General features: G+C 45.8%; 2 protein-coding genes across 3 annotated transcripts in view; both read left to right on the plus strand.

The window, feature by feature from the left end:
* LOC106595078 (rho guanine nucleotide exchange factor 1) overlaps positions 1-11,723 on the plus strand; it is a 51,564-nt gene extending 39,841 nt beyond the window's left edge. Inside the window, 16 exon segments of the mRNA XM_045712925.1 lie at positions 1,075-1,204; positions 1,206-1,272; positions 1,437-1,583; positions 2,336-2,415; positions 2,616-2,856; positions 2,990-3,090; positions 3,205-3,279; positions 3,398-3,473; positions 4,085-4,252; positions 4,758-4,845; positions 5,224-5,343; positions 5,612-5,673; positions 8,407-8,553; positions 8,639-8,880; positions 9,268-9,371; positions 9,634-11,723. Coding sequence (XP_045568881.1) covers positions 1,075-1,204; positions 1,206-1,272; positions 1,437-1,583; positions 2,336-2,415; positions 2,616-2,856; positions 2,990-3,090; positions 3,205-3,279; positions 3,398-3,473; positions 4,085-4,252; positions 4,758-4,845; positions 5,224-5,343; positions 5,612-5,673; positions 8,407-8,553; positions 8,639-8,880; positions 9,268-9,339 — 1,816 coding nt within the window. The 3' untranslated portion in view covers positions 9,340-9,371; positions 9,634-11,723.
* A 2,178-nt stretch (positions 11,724-13,901) lies between these two features.
* LOC106577375 (B-cell antigen receptor complex-associated protein alpha chain) overlaps positions 13,902-17,250 on the plus strand; it is a 3,800-nt gene continuing 451 nt past the window's right edge. Inside the window, exons 1-5 of one of the 2 annotated variants that reach the window (XM_014155344.2) lie at positions 13,902-14,106; positions 15,531-15,896; positions 16,625-16,740; positions 16,972-17,031; positions 17,173-17,250. The exon at positions 17,173-17,250 is cut by the window's right edge and continues 451 nt beyond it. In XM_014155344.2, coding sequence (XP_014010819.1) covers positions 14,067-14,106; positions 15,531-15,896; positions 16,625-16,740; positions 16,972-17,031; positions 17,173-17,250 — 660 coding nt within the window. In that variant the 5' untranslated portion in view covers positions 13,902-14,066. The remainder of the gene's footprint in view (positions 14,107-15,530; positions 15,897-16,624; positions 16,741-16,971; positions 17,032-17,172) is intronic. The other variant, XM_014155349.2, reaches the window with a different exon arrangement.

Here is a 17,250-nt window from a genome sequence, read left to right on the forward strand (position 1 = left end):
TAACTGATGGACGGACAGGCAGACTGACTGACTATAGTAACTGATGGACAGGCAGACTGACTATAGTAACTGATGGACGGACAGCCAGACTGACTGACTATAGTAACTGATGGACGGACAGCCAGACTGACTGACTATAGTAACTGATGGACGGACAGCCAGACTGACTGACTATAGTAACTGATGGACGGACAGCCAGACTGACTGACTATAGTAACTGATGGACGGACAGGCAGACTGACTGACTATAGTAACTGATGGACGGACAGGCAGACTGACTGACTATAGTAACTGATGGACGGACAGCCAGACTGACTGACTATAGTAACTGATGGACGGACAGCCAGACTGACTGACTATAGTAACTGATGGACGGACAGCCAGACTGACTGACTATAGTAACTGATGGACGGACAGCCAGACTGACTGACTATAGTAACTGATGGACGGACAGCCAGACTGACTGACTATAGTAACTGATGGACGGACAGGCAGACTGACTGACTATAGTAACTGATGGACGGGCAGACAGACTGACTGACTATAGTAACTGATGGACAGGCAGACAGACTGACTGACTATAGTAACTGATGGACGGACAGGCAGGCAGACTGACTATAGTAACTGATGGACGGACAGGCAGACTGACTGATATTACTGACCAACTAACTTTGCTTTACTGACTGTCTGATGTCTGACTATAATACAGAAAGACTGAGTGAGTGTGAATGGAAGCTTCTTCCACTGTGTTCTCAGAAGCTTCATTAAGACAGGAAGAGATTCATGCTGAGTGACACAGCTTGACTGGAGGAGGAGGGCCAGAGCCAGAGTTAGTTTCCTAGAGTCAGGGCTACAGTACTAACTGTAACTAAGTGTAATGTTAGTGCTGTGTGTGGATTATGTAGACTTTGAACCAGCCAATAGCTTACTGTCCCAATCCAAATGCTTCTCAACCCAAGCAGGTTTTCTAGCGTCGCGTTAGATTCTTTTCATATTATCGCCCATACCCTTTATCCCCATACCCTTATACCTGCCCCTCTCCTCCTCCTCTGTCCTCCTCCTCTCTTCCATCAGTGTTGATGAAGGGGTGTTACCCCCCGAGGGTGTGCTCCCAGGTCTTTCCCTCTCTGGCCCCACCCCCCAGCAGGAGGAACAGGACCCTCGCCTCCTGGAGCTGGAGCAGGACCCGCCCAACTGGAGAGAACACACCCCCCCCAGACACCCTCAAAGACCTCAGCAAGAAGGAGACCAAGCGGCAGGAGGTCATCAACGGTGAGGAGGGGCGGGGGGAGGGGTGGGGGATGGAGGCATCCAGCCAACGGAGGAGGAAAGAAACTAAGGTTTAGAAATAATTGCAGTGCAACATTGAGCTGCTACTCATCTGATGCAAAATATTGAGAATGAATTGGCACTAGAGTCATCTCTCTCTCTCTCAGAGTTGTTTGCGACGGAGCACGCCCACGTGCGCATGCTGAGTGTTCTGCAGACCGTGTTCTGGAAGCCTCTGGAGAGAGAGGAACTCATGACCGCCACAGAGCTGGCCACCATCTTCCCCAGCCTGGACGAGATCATAGACATGCACTGTGAGTACAGTCCCACCGCTGCATGACCGTAGAATCACCATAACCCCCGCTACAGTACAACCACATGACCAATGTTCTGCCACTGGACGACCGTAACCCCAACTACAGTACGACCGCAAAACCCCTGACATACAACCACACTTACACAGTATGACTACATGACTGCAACTGCATGGCTGTGACCGTTACCCGACAACAGCACTTCTACAGTTCTGATCCTGGCTGATGTCAGTCTGACCACTGTAAATTGTAGGGCTGGGAATTGCCAAAGACCTCACGATACCATGTTACCACAATGCTTAGGTGCCGAGACGATATGTATTGCGATTCGATGCTGTAATTTTATTACGATTCCATGTTCCAAACATACTGCTCACCAAATGTCTGCTGCAGGAGGACAAGAGAGAGTCATGAGAAAAAACAAGTTTTGATCAGTCATGGAAATAAAAGTGCTGAAAACAAATTGGTTCCTTATTTAAAAAGAAGATGGAGAACAAGCTCTGAAGGGAAAATACTGGAACTTTGGTGCAACTAGCGCACAAATAATATTGCGATACTGTCAAAATAATACGGCATACCTTCCAAAATGATATCCTGATATATAACTGTATCAATATTTTCCCCTCATCACTAGTAAATGAACCCTAGTGTAACTGGAATCCAACTGTAAATTGACCTCAGTCTGACCATAATAACCCAACCATAAGTCTGCCCCAGTCCAACCTCTGTGCTCCCTGTGTGTTTCTGTGCAGATGCTTTCTATGAGCACCTGAAGAAGCTGCGTCAGCACAATTTCATCGTCAAGGCCATCGGAACCACGTTACTCAATAGGGTAAGGAACAGGTCACCTTCCATCACCCCCCTGTCTCTCTGCCCCTCACTGCCCTCTCTCTGCCCCTCACCCCATCTCAGCCTAACCCCCTCATCCCTTATATGAAGTGGATACTTGGGGAAATGGATCCCTAAAGAAAGCTTTTAATCACTCCCTCTTTCTCTCTCTCACTTTCTCTCTCCCCATCTCTCTCTGTCTAGTTTGGAGGGACGGAGGGTGAGTGGTTTCAGAAGCTGACGTCTAGGTTCTGCAGTCACCAGACGTGGGCCCTGGAACAGCTGAAGATGAGACAGAAGAAAGACCCTCGTTTCAACTCCTTCATACTGGAGGCAGAGAGTAGGCCTCAGTGTCGTAGGCTGCAGCTGAAGGACATCATCCCCACTGAGATGCAGAGGCTCACCAAATACCCCCTGCTGCTGGAAAACATCGCCAAGTGCACAGGTCTGTGTGTGTCCTTCCGTGCTCTCATTCAGATAAACAGACGTGTGTGTGTGTGTGTGTGTGTGTGTGTGTGTGTGTGTGTGTGTGTGTGTGTGTGTGTGTGTGGTGACATGTGTTGTGTGTATTCCTGTAGAGGACACCTTGGAGAAGGAGAGTATTCAGCAGAGTGCAGAGTGCTGTAGGAAGATCCTCAACCACGTCAACGAGGAGGTCAAACAGATGGAGAACCTGCTGGTGCGAACACACACACACACACACACACACACACACACACACACACACACACACTACTGCTGTTCTTATAAGTGTCTGAGGGAAAGTAGAAATGATTTCTCTCTCTCCCTCCAGACCCTGAAAGACTACCAGCGCAGGCTGGACACCTCAGGACTCAAACCCAGTAACGAGCTGTACCTGGAGTACAAGGTGACTGACCGTAGTGAGGGCTTCTTGTAGTGTGGTCCAGTGCTCTTCATGCTATCCTTTCTACAGTTGTCCTGTTCTCTCATTCTTTATCAGTCTCTGTTGTTCTCTTCTCTCTCAGTACCTTGACCTGGCCCAGAGAAGGATGATCTATGAGGGGCCTCTGACCTGGAGGGTGACCAAGGAGAAAACTTTAGGTGCACTATCAACTCTACAAACATTAGTTTGTTTTGATGTATCAACCAATCGTCTGTCTGATTTCATTTTACACAAACCCAAGCTGTTGTTCTTCTGCTGTTCACTTCCTGCCCCACTCTCTTCCTCCTCCTCTCCTCTCCACCCTGTTCCTGCCCCACTCTCCTCCTCTCCTCTCCACCCTGTTCCTGCCCCACTCTCCTCCTCTCCTCTCTACCCTGTTCCTGTCCCACTCTCCTCCTCTTCTCTCCACCCTGTTCCTGTCCCACTCTCCTCCTCTCCTCCTCCTCTCCTCTCCACCCTGTTCCTGCCCCACCTCTCCTCCTCCTCTTCTCTCCACCCTGTTCCTGTCCCACTCTCTCCTCTCCTCCTCCTCTCCTCTCCACCCTGTTCCTGCCCCACTCTCCTCCTCTCCTCTCCACCCTGTTCCTGCCCCACTCTCCTCCTCCTATTCTCTCCACCCTGTTCCTGTCCCACTCTCCTCCTCTCCTCCTCCTCTCCTCTCCACCCTGTTCCTGCCCCACTCTCCTCCTCTCCTCCTCCTCTCCTCTCCACCCTGTTCCTGCCCCACTCTCCTCCTCTCCTCTCCACCCTGTTCCTGTCCCCCTCTCAGAAGTGCAGTGTGTGTTGCTGGGGGACCTGTTGGTGCTGTTACAGAAGCAGGATGATAAGATGGTGTTGAAGTGTCAGAGTAAGAGTAACATCGCTGTTCAGGAGGGCAAGCAGATGCTCAGCCCTATCATCAAACTAGACTCTGCCTTCCTCCGAGAGGTGGCCACAGGTGAGACGCGCACATCTTTAAATACTTCATTTGAATGCACAAATCACATTACAGTCCCGAAGGATTCAAACATTTCAAAGGTTCACAGATACATGGACACACGTAGTGTCAAAAATAGTGTCAAAGCACCTTCTCTATACAGGCTGTCCATGATCGCCGACAAAGAGCAGTACCTTGCTAGCTGCTTTGCCTTTTTCCTATGCAGTCCTGCAATCTGATGGCCATGCACTGTCAGCCTACGTACACGGCCAAAGGCTGTTCAGGCATGACTCAAGAGGCTGGTATTTCAGAAACTTGACAGCACAGGGTCTGATCCATGTAAGAGTCAAAAGAGCAACCCACTTCCAAAAAGAGTATCTGTCTCCGGCCTCCCCCCACAACAACAACACCTGCCATATTTGGTATTCAACAAAACACAACATCATTAACATGGAGCTGCACGCACACACAAACACCTTGCAGGAATATGTCAGCTCAATCCCCCTCTCTTCTGTCCCTCTGTCAGACCGTAAGGCCTTCTACGTGATCTTCACCTGGGACAGCGGGGCTCAGATCTACGAACTGGTGGCTCAATCTGTCGGGGAGAGGAGGAAGTGAGTGTGGGAGAGAGAAGAGAAGAGAAGGGGATTAGGAGGGGAGAGGGATAAGTGAGTGTGGGAGAGGGAGAGAGAAGGGTTTGGGAAGGGGAGAGGAGAGGAGAGGAGAGAAGGGGATTGGGAGAGGGAGAAGTGAGTGGGGGAGAGAAGGGTTTGGGAAGGGGAGAGGAGGAGAGAAGGGAATTGGGAGAGGGAGAAGTGAGAGGGGGAGAGAAGGGTTTGGGAAGGGGAGAGGAGGAGAGAAGGGGATTGGGAGAGGGAGAAGTGAGTGGGGGAGAGGAGAGAGGTTTATGGGGAGGGAGGAGGAGAGGTGGAAGATATGAAGATAAAGACGAAGCACCAAGTGTAGTGGTGATGTGGCTTTGTTGTGTGAAGCTGGACAGATGTGATCAAGATGGCGGTAGATGAGCTGAAGAAGACAGGACCTCCATCTGACCTGAAGAGAGGAAACAGCATCTTAACTGGAGGAGGAGGAAACCCATACAGCCCCACCACGTGAGTCAACACAGCTCTGAGTGTGCACTGTTATAAGCCAGTCCTCTGACCACTGATCACATTTGAGTCATTTAGCAGACGCTCTTATCCAGAGTGACTTAAAGGAGCAATTGGGGTTAAGCGTCTTTCTCAGGGTACATCCACAGATTTTTCACGTAGTCGGCATGAGGATTCGAACCAGCGACCTTTAGGTTACTGGCCCAGCACTCTTAACTGCTAGCCTACCTGCCGCCGATCACATTTCTTTCTCTCCTTCTCTTTCTTTCAGGTTTCCTCAACCCCCTCTCAGCCCCACTGAAAATGGAGGAGTCTTGTTGAAAAACAGCATTGGTGAGAACAGACAACAAAGCACCTCTTTCAAGCCATTGAGCTTCTAGATGTTGATAATGTCGTTGTTAATGGTGTTATTACTGATGTTTTAGTTTTTACTGTTACTGCGTTACTACCAAGACTGTTCCTGTGTTTTTACTGTTACTGCGTTACTACCAAGACTGTTCCTGTGTTTTTACTGTTACTGCGTTACTACCAAGACTGTTCCTGTGTTTTTACTGTTGCTGCGTTACTACCAAGACTGTTCCTGTGTTTTTACTGTTACTGCGTTACTACCAAGACTGTTCCCGTGTTTTTACTGTTACTGCGTTACTGTTACTGCGTTACTACCAAGACTGTTCCTGTGTTTTTACTGTTACTGCGTTACTGTTGCTGCGTTACTACCAAGACTGTTCCTGTGTTTTTACTGTTGCTGCGTTACTACCAAGACTGTTCCTGTGTTTTTACTGTTACTGCGTTACTACCAAGACTGTTCCCGTGTTTTTACTGTTGCTGCGTTACTACCAAGACTGTTCCTGTGTTTTTACTGTTACTGCGTTACTACCAAGACTGTTCCTGTGTTTTTACTGTTACTGCATTACTACCAAGACTGTTCCTGTGTTTTTACTGTTACTGCGTTACTACCAAGACTGTTCCTGTGTTTTTACTGTTACTGCGTTACTACCAAGACTGTTCCTGTGTTTTTACTGTTACTGCGTTACTACAAAGACTGTTCCTGTGTTTTTACTGTTACTGCGTTACTACAAAGACTGTTCCTGTGTTTTTACTGTTACTGCGTTACTACCAAGACTGTTCCTGTGTTTCTACTGTTACTGCGTTACTACCAAGACTGTTCCTGTGTTTTACTGTTACTGCGTTACTACCAAGACTGTTCCTGTGTTTTTACTGTTGCTGCGTTACTACCAAGACTGTTCCTGTGTTTTTACTGTTGCTGCGTTACTACCAAGACTGTTCCTGTGTTTTTACTGTTACTGCGTTACTACCAAGACTGTTCCTGTGTTTTTACTGTTGCTGCGTTACTACCAAGACTGTTCCTGTGTTTTTACTGTTACTGCGTTACTACCAAGACTGTTCCCGTGTTTTTACTGTTACTGCGTTACTGTTACTGCGTTACTACCAAGACTGTTCCTGTGTTTTTACTGTTACTGCGTTACTACCAAGACTGTTCCTGTGTTTTTACTGTTACTGCGTTACTACCAAGACTGTTCCTGTGTTTCTACTGTTACTGCGTTACTACCAAGACTGTTCCTGTGTTTTACTGTTACTGCATTACTACCAAGACTGTTCCTGTGTTTTTACTGTTGCTGCGTTACTACCAAGACTGTTCCTGTGTTTTTACTGTTACTGCGTTACTACCAAGACTGTTCCTGTGTTTTTACTGTTACTGCGTTACTACCAAGACTGTTCCTGTGTTTTTACTGTTACTGCGTTACTACCAAGACTGTTCCTGTGTTTTTACTGTTACTGCGTTACTACCAAGACTGTTCCTGTGTTTTTACTGTTACTGCGTTACTACCAAGACTGTTCCTGTGTTTTTACTGTTACTGCGTTACTACCAAGACTGTTCCTGTGTTTTTACTGTTACTGTGTTACTACCAAGACTGTTCCTGTGTTTTTACTGTTACTGCGTTACTACCAAGACTGTTCCTGTGTTTTTACTGTTACTGCATTACTACCAAGACTGTTCCTGTGTTTTTACTGTTACTGCGTTACTACCAAGACTGTTCCTGTGTTTCTACTGTTGCTGCGTTACTACCAAGACTGTTCCTGTGTTTTTACTGTTGCTGCGTTACTACCAAGACTGTTCCTGTGTTTTTACTGTTACTGCGTTACTACCAAGACTGTTCCTGTGTTTTTACTGTTACTGCATTACTACCAAGACTGTTACTGTGTGTTTACTGTTACTGCGTTACTACCAAGACTGTTACTGTGTGTTTACTGTTACTGCGTTACTACCAAGACTGTTCCTGTGTTTTTACTGTTACTGCGTTACTACCAAGACTTCCTGTGTTTTTACTGTTACTGCGTTACTACCAAGACTGTTCCTGTGTTTTTACTGTTGCTGCGTTACTACCAAGACTGTTCCTGTGTTTTTACTGTTGCTGCGTTACTACCAAGACTGTTCCTGTGTTTTTACTGTTACTGCGTTACTACCAAGACTGTTCCTGTGTTTTTACTGTTGCTGCGTTACTACCAAGACTGTTCCTGTGTTTTTACTGTTACTGCGTTACTACCAAGACTGTTCCCGTGTTTTTACTGTTACTGCGTTACTACCAAGACTGTTCCCGTGTTTTTACTGTTGCTGCGTTACTACCAAGACTGTTCCTGTGTTTTTACTGTTGCTGCGTTACTACCAAGACTGTTCCCGTGTTTTTACTGTTACTGCGTTACTACCAAGACTGTTCCTGTGTTTCTACTGTTGCTGCGTTACTACCAAGACTTCCTGTGTTTTTACTGTTACTGCGTTACTACCAAGACTGTTCCTGTGTTTTTACTGTTACTGCGTTACTACCAAGACTGTTCCTGTGTTTTTACTGTTGCTGCGTTACTACCAAGACTGTTCCTGTGTTTCTACTGTTGCTGCGTTACTACCAAGACTTCCTGTGTTTTTACTGTTACTGCGTTACTACCAAGACTGTTCCTGTGTTTTTACTGTTACTGCATTACTACCAAGACTGTTCCTGTGTTTTTACTGTTACTGCGTTACTACCAAGACTGTTCCTGTGTCTATAGAACGAGATAAGGACATCCTGACTGATCAGATGAAGTCTGTGGACTCTCGTCATTCGCTGATTGATTACCTCTCGGACAAAGGCTTCGACTTGATTGGCCACAGCAACAGTGATCAGGTGAAAGTGGCCAATAGCGCGTTAAACGAAGGTGAGTGGGTACATTTGATTGGTCCAAACGGTTACCATTTTCACTGATGTTCCTCTTACTGTTATGTTCCTGTCTCCTGCCAAAGTCATGTCCCTCAAGAGGCTATTGGTTGGCAGCATCAGCCTATCAGACAACTCACAGCTTGATGAGGAGAATGGAAGGGAGGGGCCAGAGAGCCAGGACCAAGGACTGCAAGGGGAGGAGGGTGGAGGGATGAAGATGGAGGAGGAGGGAGGGATCAGTGCTCCTCTGGTTCTGTCCCAGGAGAGGATGGAGGAGGTGCGCCAGAAACTGCAGAGTCTGGAGGTACAGCTGAAGAGACTGCAGGTGAGAGAGCAAGGAAGGAAGGAAGGAAGGAAGTTGTAGAGGATTGAGTAATGGGGTTGCAAAGGATGACTGAAGCATAAAAGGAGTGAGCGAAGGAGGATAGATGGGGACAAACAGCAGCATAGAAGAGAAAGACAGAGAAAATCACTGCACCAGGGCTTGTGCTGCTCTGTTGCTATTGTCACTGAAATGTCTATGTGAAATTGGAGTTCTGGGACAATGGCCTTTGTCTGCAGCTAGCTGTGTGATGTCACAAGAGCACCCACAAAAGGGAAAGAAGATTATGAAAGGAAGGGATGGCAGAGACGGAGGGGTGGTGTGGGTGTGGGTGTGGGTGTGTGTGTGTGTGATTCAGCATTTAACTGTGTATTGATCTTGCTCCATCAGAGTGTTGAGGAGGAGCACCACAGGCTGCAGCAGGCCCTGTCTAAGTTCTCCCTGGAGGGGGGCAACTTCTAGTGAGACACACAGCGCCACCTTCAGGACACCAGGTGAACCTTCATATACAACCCTTTATACTGATGTCATAGGAGGAGTTTTTCTTTACCGCTGATACAGGGTCAGACCTTGTATTATCTCTCTAGTTAAGATAAGGGTTGGGGTTAGAGTAGTCTGATTTTAGGTCTGTGGTTAAGGTCAACTACCTCCGGCTCTGCAATGCCATGGGTATTAATACTAGAATTGTGTAAAGGATATGTTGTCTAATCTCACCAACTCTTTTCTTTAACCTTGTCATCTCTTGGTCTTCCTCAGATCACTGTAAGTGCTGGATTGGAGTGCTCGAGTTGCTTTTGGAGGATTGATGAATGCATCCTGGAATTTCCTATTTACTAAACACTCTTTGTGCTCCACTGCCATGCCTGAGCCCTTGTTAAAAATGTACAGGGGGTCACAGCCAACCGTGAGGCCCTTGCAAGGCGGAGGAGAACGGCTTTACGCAAAGTAGTTGAGTAATAAAATGTGGGAGGTGTGTGTTTGAGGTGTGTGTGTTTGTGCATGTTTGTGAACATGCTAGTATGTGCAAGTGAGTGAGCGTGTGAGAGATGGGAGTTTTGCAAACAGGTGCCAAAGATTGGAGCAGTAGTATGATGTGAGAGAGATGCTGCCTGGGCTTATTGATTGTGAGCTTCTGCAACGCACACACACACACACACACACAACAGATACTTCCCCCAGTGCATGTTCAATAAATATATCTATCATTGCCAACTGTAGGGGTTTGGACTGTATAATAAACCCCCATGTATGCATGTAGAGAGAGATACTAGTGTCAGCCCTATAGAGGGCGATGTAGAGCTGTAGAACCAGACAGGAACATGCTCAGAGTTGTGAAATTCTGGTAACTTTTCCAAAATTCACAGGTTTTCCCCAAATCCTGGTTGGAAGATTCCTGGATTCAGGAGGGAATAAGGAGGAATTCTGGGAGTCCTTCAACCAGAGATTTCTGAAAAACCTGAGATTTTGGGGAAACTTTCCAAACCTAGACATTTTACTGAACATTTAGTAGGCCCCTATATCCAGTACATACCAAAGTACAGCAGAGATGGACTTTTAATTTAGTATAATCCAATTCAAGTGACCACCCACATTGAATTTGCAAATATTTATTACTATTATTATTATAATATATGCCATTTAGCAGACGCTTTTATCCAAAGCAACTTAGTCATGCATGCATCCATTTTTACATTTTACCCCAGTTGTTGAGAAGATCTGTGTGTGTGTGTTGGTGTGTATAGTGTTGTAGAAGCAGAATGGCCTTCTGGAGTTACTGTAATAGAGTTCTGTTAGAACTGTAATTATGGCCCAAACATTCATCCAGTAGTATTGGAATTGATCATGTTGTTAGGGATATAGACGGTGTGTGTACTGCTTTTGACTTCAGCTGCCTCTCCTTTGGACCCTGCTACTGTGCTGGGCCGGGCGATAGAGGGATGGACAGATGCACAGAGATGGGATGTAGATTAGAGATGGAGGGATACAGCAAGGAAGGAAGGAGAGAAGGGGAGGCAGAAGGGTTTTTCCTTGGAAGACCAACTTGATTAGCAGCGTATTAGATGGTGAGGGAGGTATATGTAGAGAGAAGACTTGAAGTTCAGTGTTCAATGTGCTGTGGAATCGGTTATTGGGGCCTCCCTAGTGGTGCAGTGGTCTAAGGTACTGCATCGCAGTGCTAGCTGTGCCAGTAGAGATTCTGTGTTCGAGTCCAGGTTCTGTCGCAGCCGGCAGCGACAGGGAGACCCATGGGGCGGCGCACAATTGGCTCAGCGTCGTTCGGGTTAGGGGAGGGTTTGGCTGGCATCGATGTCCTTGTCCCATCGTGCACTAGCGACTCCTGTGGCGGGCCGGGCGCAATGCACGCTGACACGGTCGCCAGGTGTACGGTGTTTCCTCTGACACATTGGTGCGGCTGGCTTCCGGGTTAAATGGGCATTGTGTCAAGAAGCAGTGTGGCTTGGTTGGGTTGTGTTTCGGAGGACGCACGGCTCTCGACCTTCGCCTCTCCCGAGTCCATACGGGAGTTGCAGTGATGAGACAAGACTGTAACTACCAATTGGATACCACGAAATTGGGGAGAAAAAAGAGGTAAAAAAAAATCTATATTATAAAATAATCGGCTATAGACAAAGTCAGTCAGACCCATACGTGCTCTGATACTCACATTGCTTGGGAGCCCAGTGCAGTAACAATGGTCACACAGGAGCACGGTCATCACCTGTGTGATGTGACTGGAGTCGACTTCCTGACTAGGGCTAGTAGCTGATCCATAAAGAAAGGAGACATATAGTATTATATGCTGTATGATACGTTTTTTTGTCTGATTAAAAGGTTATATTCTTTAATGGTAGCAATACCATTTTTGTGCATATTTTTCTTCAGGAGTTGATTGTAATTATTGTTATTATTTTGATGATTTAGAGTAGTGGCATTGAACTGTGGACTGGGAAACAGGACCAAAGAGACACCCATGTACCTGTAGATCCTCATATGAGCTGTTTATATTGTCCCACTGCTTATTACTATAGGAGAAAGTCACTTTAAGCTGAATGGAGAGTGATGCCTACAGTAAGCAGCCTTGGCTCTCTGCTTCTCCTCCATCCAAACTCCAGCGTCACATGTAGAGAAAACAACACAGTGGGTAGAAACGTAGAGGGAGATAATGATATCTAAACTTGTATGACGACTGTATTGTGATACATCATCCATGCTGCTGCCCCAGACTAATGAACAAAATTTAACTGGACACTTCACAATCACACTGCCGTTCAAATCCTCTCTTCACTACTACCATGCGTGAGCAGGGCTGCACTGTATTGTTATAGACATGACTCACCTAGCATCACTTTGATATTAACTGGACCACGTTTAGGGACAGCATGGGATGACGGTACAGTACAGTAAGATACCCATCATTACTGGATTAAGCTACTGTTTCTATAGACCACTTCTGGAATGAAGAGTGGGTCTGGGGAGTTTGGATGCCGGAATTGCAGGCGCGAAAAGTCGTCACTCGCCAGTGCTGTAATGACGGTTATCTTTCACGATCACTTTTGAATTATGCATTCTCGTCGTGGCCATAGCAACCGCTCCCTTACCCCGTCCCCCAAATATGTAATTATGCAAATGTTATTGATAGTTACTCTAAGAAGCAGAGGGCGTAGTTACAAGTTGTGTTGAAACTTCATTGCCTTTTTTTCTTTCACCCCCCACCCCTTTATTTTCTCGTCTTCCCCTCTCCATCACCAAGTCCACAATAATAGTCTCCATCTCTCCTTCATCCTGTCTTCCTTCTAGAAGTCGTAGAAATGTAGTCCTTACTTCCTTACTACTCTCATCACCTTTTCTTATCGCACAATTTCACTGTACGTTGCGGTGTATTTTATTTCATTTGCTTAAACGGGTCGGGAGGTTTTGTTTTTGTGATGTTTTGTTGAGAGGAACATATGTAATTATGTACTATGCATTTGGCAAAAATGGTAGAAAGAGGAAGAGACTTGGATAGCTTTTGTTTGCTCAGAGACCCCATATGTGAGACAACTCACTTGTATTATACAATACTAGATGGCAACAAGATGAGGTTAAAGAGATTATCTCTAACTTGGGCTTTTTCACCATTGAAGCACAGTAATGAGCAGGTTAAATCCTGTTATACCAGCTTAGGTTAATACCTCCACCGCCACTGTAGTCTCAAGACTACTTGGCAAACGTGTGCTTACAATTCTCTCCCCCCCCTTTGCTTCCCCTCATGTATCCTATTTACAAATACATAGTGGTCTAGTTTTATATGTTTTTATAGAGAAGGGTGCCTTGTTCTGACGATCAAGCTTTTTCCCAAAGGGCTCTCTAGTAAACAAACACTGTTGGTTGGGGAGATGTTTGGCTGTTAAGGTAGAAGAACCATGAAATGAACGTAGAAAGAGTTGGGTGACCAACATCAAGTCTCCAGTTTAATGTACAATTACAGTGAAATGCCTTTCTTGCAATCTCTAAAGCAACATGCATTCTAGGTTGGGCCAGGAGGTTTTCCTAGTTAGGTCACATGGTCTGGAAACCCCCCTGGCCTTAATTCTAGGTAATCCAAGGTTTCAGATAGGTGGTTTGTGGGGGATTGACTGTGGGGTGGCTGTATAAGTCCTGCAGTGTCCCCTGTAACTATGCTATCTCAGCGGTATGTATGTTACAAAGTGTATTGTGTGTGTTCACCTCAGTGACTACAAGGTTTGACCAGCGCCATGTTTGCTCCAGCTAGCCAGCGCTTTGTATAGAATAGGGTCTGGTCTGTCGCACATTCATCCGCCACATGTATATCTATAAACAAATGAATATGCAAGATCTATACTGTGTATTTTGGCTTTGATTTCATTGTGTAAGAGTTTTTAATTGTATACTTAAGAAGAAATGAGGTACGTTTTTTAATTGTAATTTTCCTTTTTTTTTTTTTTTTTAATAAATGGGGGCAGAAAAAACAACATTTTTGGGGTCTTTTACTGTTTTGAGTTCTAGAACACTGCAGTCACTCAAGCATATATCCTGACACAGAGAGACCAACAAAAGAGGAAGGAAGGTTTATTCACAAGACAACTGGGTAGACGTGTATAGCTGTGTTGAAAGGCACAACACTCAAAATAACATAAAGGCTTATTTTCTGCAACGACTGGCAAACAATATAAAACACAGTGAAGAAGATGGTGGCCATGACATTCTTGTTCCTCTGCTTCTGGGCTGGTGAGTAAGGGGCTGCTAGGATATGCTGATAAACAATGCAGGGTAGTTAGTCTTTCAGTGCATATTCACCTTTATTTGAGAAGTTACTTTACAGGTGGAGGATGAAGATGAGACCGAAGTATAATTCTATGGCATTTGAGTGAATTAATATGAATATTCTCAACATCCTTTTAACAGATTTCAACCCTTTAAACCATGCATTGCAACATTAAAACAATTTTCCCCCATTTTATCCCTTGGAACATGATTATTTGACTGTGAGTAATGTATCTGTTCTGCTCTAATGAACCGTATCTCCTACCAGAGCAGATGGTTATGCAATCAAATCACATTTTATTTGTCACATGCACGGACTACAACAATGAAATGCTTACTTACAAGCCCTTAGCCAACAATGCAGTTGAGAAAAATACCTATAGAAAAATAAGAAATAAAAGTAACATAATTAAAGAGCAGCAGTAAAATAACAATAGCGAGGGTATTTACAGGTGGTACCGGTACAGAGTCAATGTGCGGGGGCACCGGTTAGTCAAGGTAATTGAGGTAATATATACATGTAGGTAGAGTTATTAAAGTGACTTATGCATAGATAACAGAGTAGCAGTAGTGTAGGGGGGGGCAATGCAATAGTCTGGGTAGCCATTTGATTAGATGTTCAGTAGTCTTATGGTTTGGGGGTAGAAGCTGTTTAGAAGCCTCTTGGACCTAGACTTAGTGCTCCAATACTGCTTGCCGTGCGGTAGCAGAGAGAACAGTCTATGACTTGGGTGGCTGGAGTCTTTGACAATCTTTAGGGCCTTCCTCTGACACCGCCTGGTATATAGGCCCTGGATGGCAGGAAGCTTGGCCCCAGTGATGTACTGGGCCGTACACACTACACTCTGTAGTGCCTTGCAGTCGGAGGCCGAGCAGTTACCATACCAGGTAGTGATGGAACCAGTCAGGATGCTCTTGATGGTACAGCTGTAGAACCTTTTTGAGGATCTGAGGACCCATGCCAAATCTTTTTAGTCTCCTGAGGGGGAATAGGTTTTGTCGTGCCCTCTTCACAACTGTCTTGGTATGCTTGGACCATGTTAGTTTGTTGGTGATGTGGACACCAAGGAACTTGAAGCTCTCAACCTGCTCCAATACAGCCCCGTCGATGAGAATGGGGGCGTGCTCGGTCCTCCTTTTCCTGTAGTCCACAATCATCACACAATAGAATCTATACCCTACACTTATAACTCTAAATAACCTGATGTTAAGAGACATAATATTACAGCACTCTGGATTGTGTGGAGTTCTTATACTTTTTAGGCTCCAGTTTATTTTTATCATCCGTGTCTGGGGCCAATAGTTGGACAGATATGCTGTCAATAACTGACCTTTACTCAGTGTCTTATGGGTCAACCTCATCCTACTCCTGCTGCTCTGCCTTCTAGCAGGTGTCCACGGTGACCTCAGCCGTATCCAGGTTACTCTGGAGCCAGACAGGCCCTCTGTGAGGGTGCAGCTCTCTCACACCGCCTCCCTGCGCTGCTGCTACTCAGCCACAAGGGGAGCTGTGGAAACCACCTGGTTCATCAGCATCCAGACGGTCAACAGCACGTATGCCACGCAGGGAGTGGACCGGAGAGACAACCGTGTGACGGTGGATGGGGGGAACCTGACGGCGGCAGGGGTCATGTGTCACACGCTCATCCTGAGGGAGGCCCGTCTGAACGACTCAGGGTTGTACCAGTGTTTTCTCAATCACAGCGCCCTGCGGCACTCTGTGTACACCCACGGCACCTTCCTGCAGGTCTACAGTGAGTGAGTGTGTGTGTGTGTGTGAGAAGCCATGTCACCTTCCTTCAGGTCTTGTGTGTGTGTAACCCTCAAAAGCTTTAGTCTGGTCTGTACTCTCAGTACTTTGTTGTACAGTATTTCTATTATGTGTGTGTACATGTGGGTGTCTGGGGGGTGGGGTCAAACCAGCTAAGCAATGCAGAATGCTTTGTAATCCACAAATCCAGTTAACCACTGCCCAGTCCAGTGGAATGCACCATGAATGGCAGTATCTGTTCCCTGTGGATCACAGTAAATCATCTGTGATGGTCTCATGACAACCTGCTCACCTAATAAAAGTTGGGTCCCGGTAGTGCACACAGATCAGACCAGATTGCAATCCACCTAAAGCACCCAGACTTAAGCCACCAGTGAATGGCTACATTGTGTAGTAATCCCTCTGATTTAATTCAAATGACCAATGTTGAAATGTTAAATAAATGCTTTGTTTATAGTTTTTCCTGGGAAATTGTGTGACATAAGGAGCATTGTTTTTTTTATTTTTATAATTGCACCGCTAAACATACACTGGCTGTTTTGTATAATTTATCTCAAACTATTCTCCTCTGTCTTGCTGCAATCTGATGCATGGTACTCAGTCCCCCACCCCCTATCTCTTTCATTGGCATCTAGCCTGCATCTCTCCCATGAAAGAGCAGCAGGTGAGATCTACTCTGATGACCTTTATCTGACCCCTCTCCCTGCTTAGGGCCGATGGTGAAGATTCTAGACATCAGTGAAAGCACCAAGAACAGGATCCTGGCTGCTGAGGGAATGTTACTGATGGTGGTAGTGCTTCTGCATGGTACCATGATGCTCTGTAAGGTCAGAGAGCCAAGCAGGCCACCTTTTCTACTGCTAATGCTAGGCTACTAGATCTAATATTCCTAATTTGCTCTCATTCCAATAGTGAATTTTGTCATTTGAAAACTGCTTTAACCAGAAGGACTAGTATGTATGGTAATCTTACTGTATGACGACAATAGCCTTTTTCACACCATTGGCCAAGAGATTTACGATATATCATGATGTCATCCACTTCCTCTCCTTTTCAAGACGAACAAACTCAATCAACTGAAGAAGAAAAGGGTAAAAAATGAAGAGAATATCTATGAGGTGGGACTTGAATGAGATCCTCTCTCTGTCTTTCTGTCATAGTCACTGTTTTCACCATTCTTCAGTCAATCAAACAAGTTCTAGAAGATGGAAAGAGGAAGTCGATCTATCATAACCTCCCTTACCTCAATCCATATCCAGGGTCTAAATCTGGAGGAATGCTGCTCCACAAATGATCAGATCCAGCGCTCTCTGGTGCAGGGCCCCAACCAAGACGTG

This window comes from Salmo salar, chromosome ssa02 (assembly GCF_905237065.1).
Source record: "Salmo salar chromosome ssa02, Ssal_v3.1, whole genome shotgun sequence".
NCBI classification, from domain to species: Eukaryota; Metazoa; Chordata; class Actinopteri; order Salmoniformes; family Salmonidae; genus Salmo; species Salmo salar.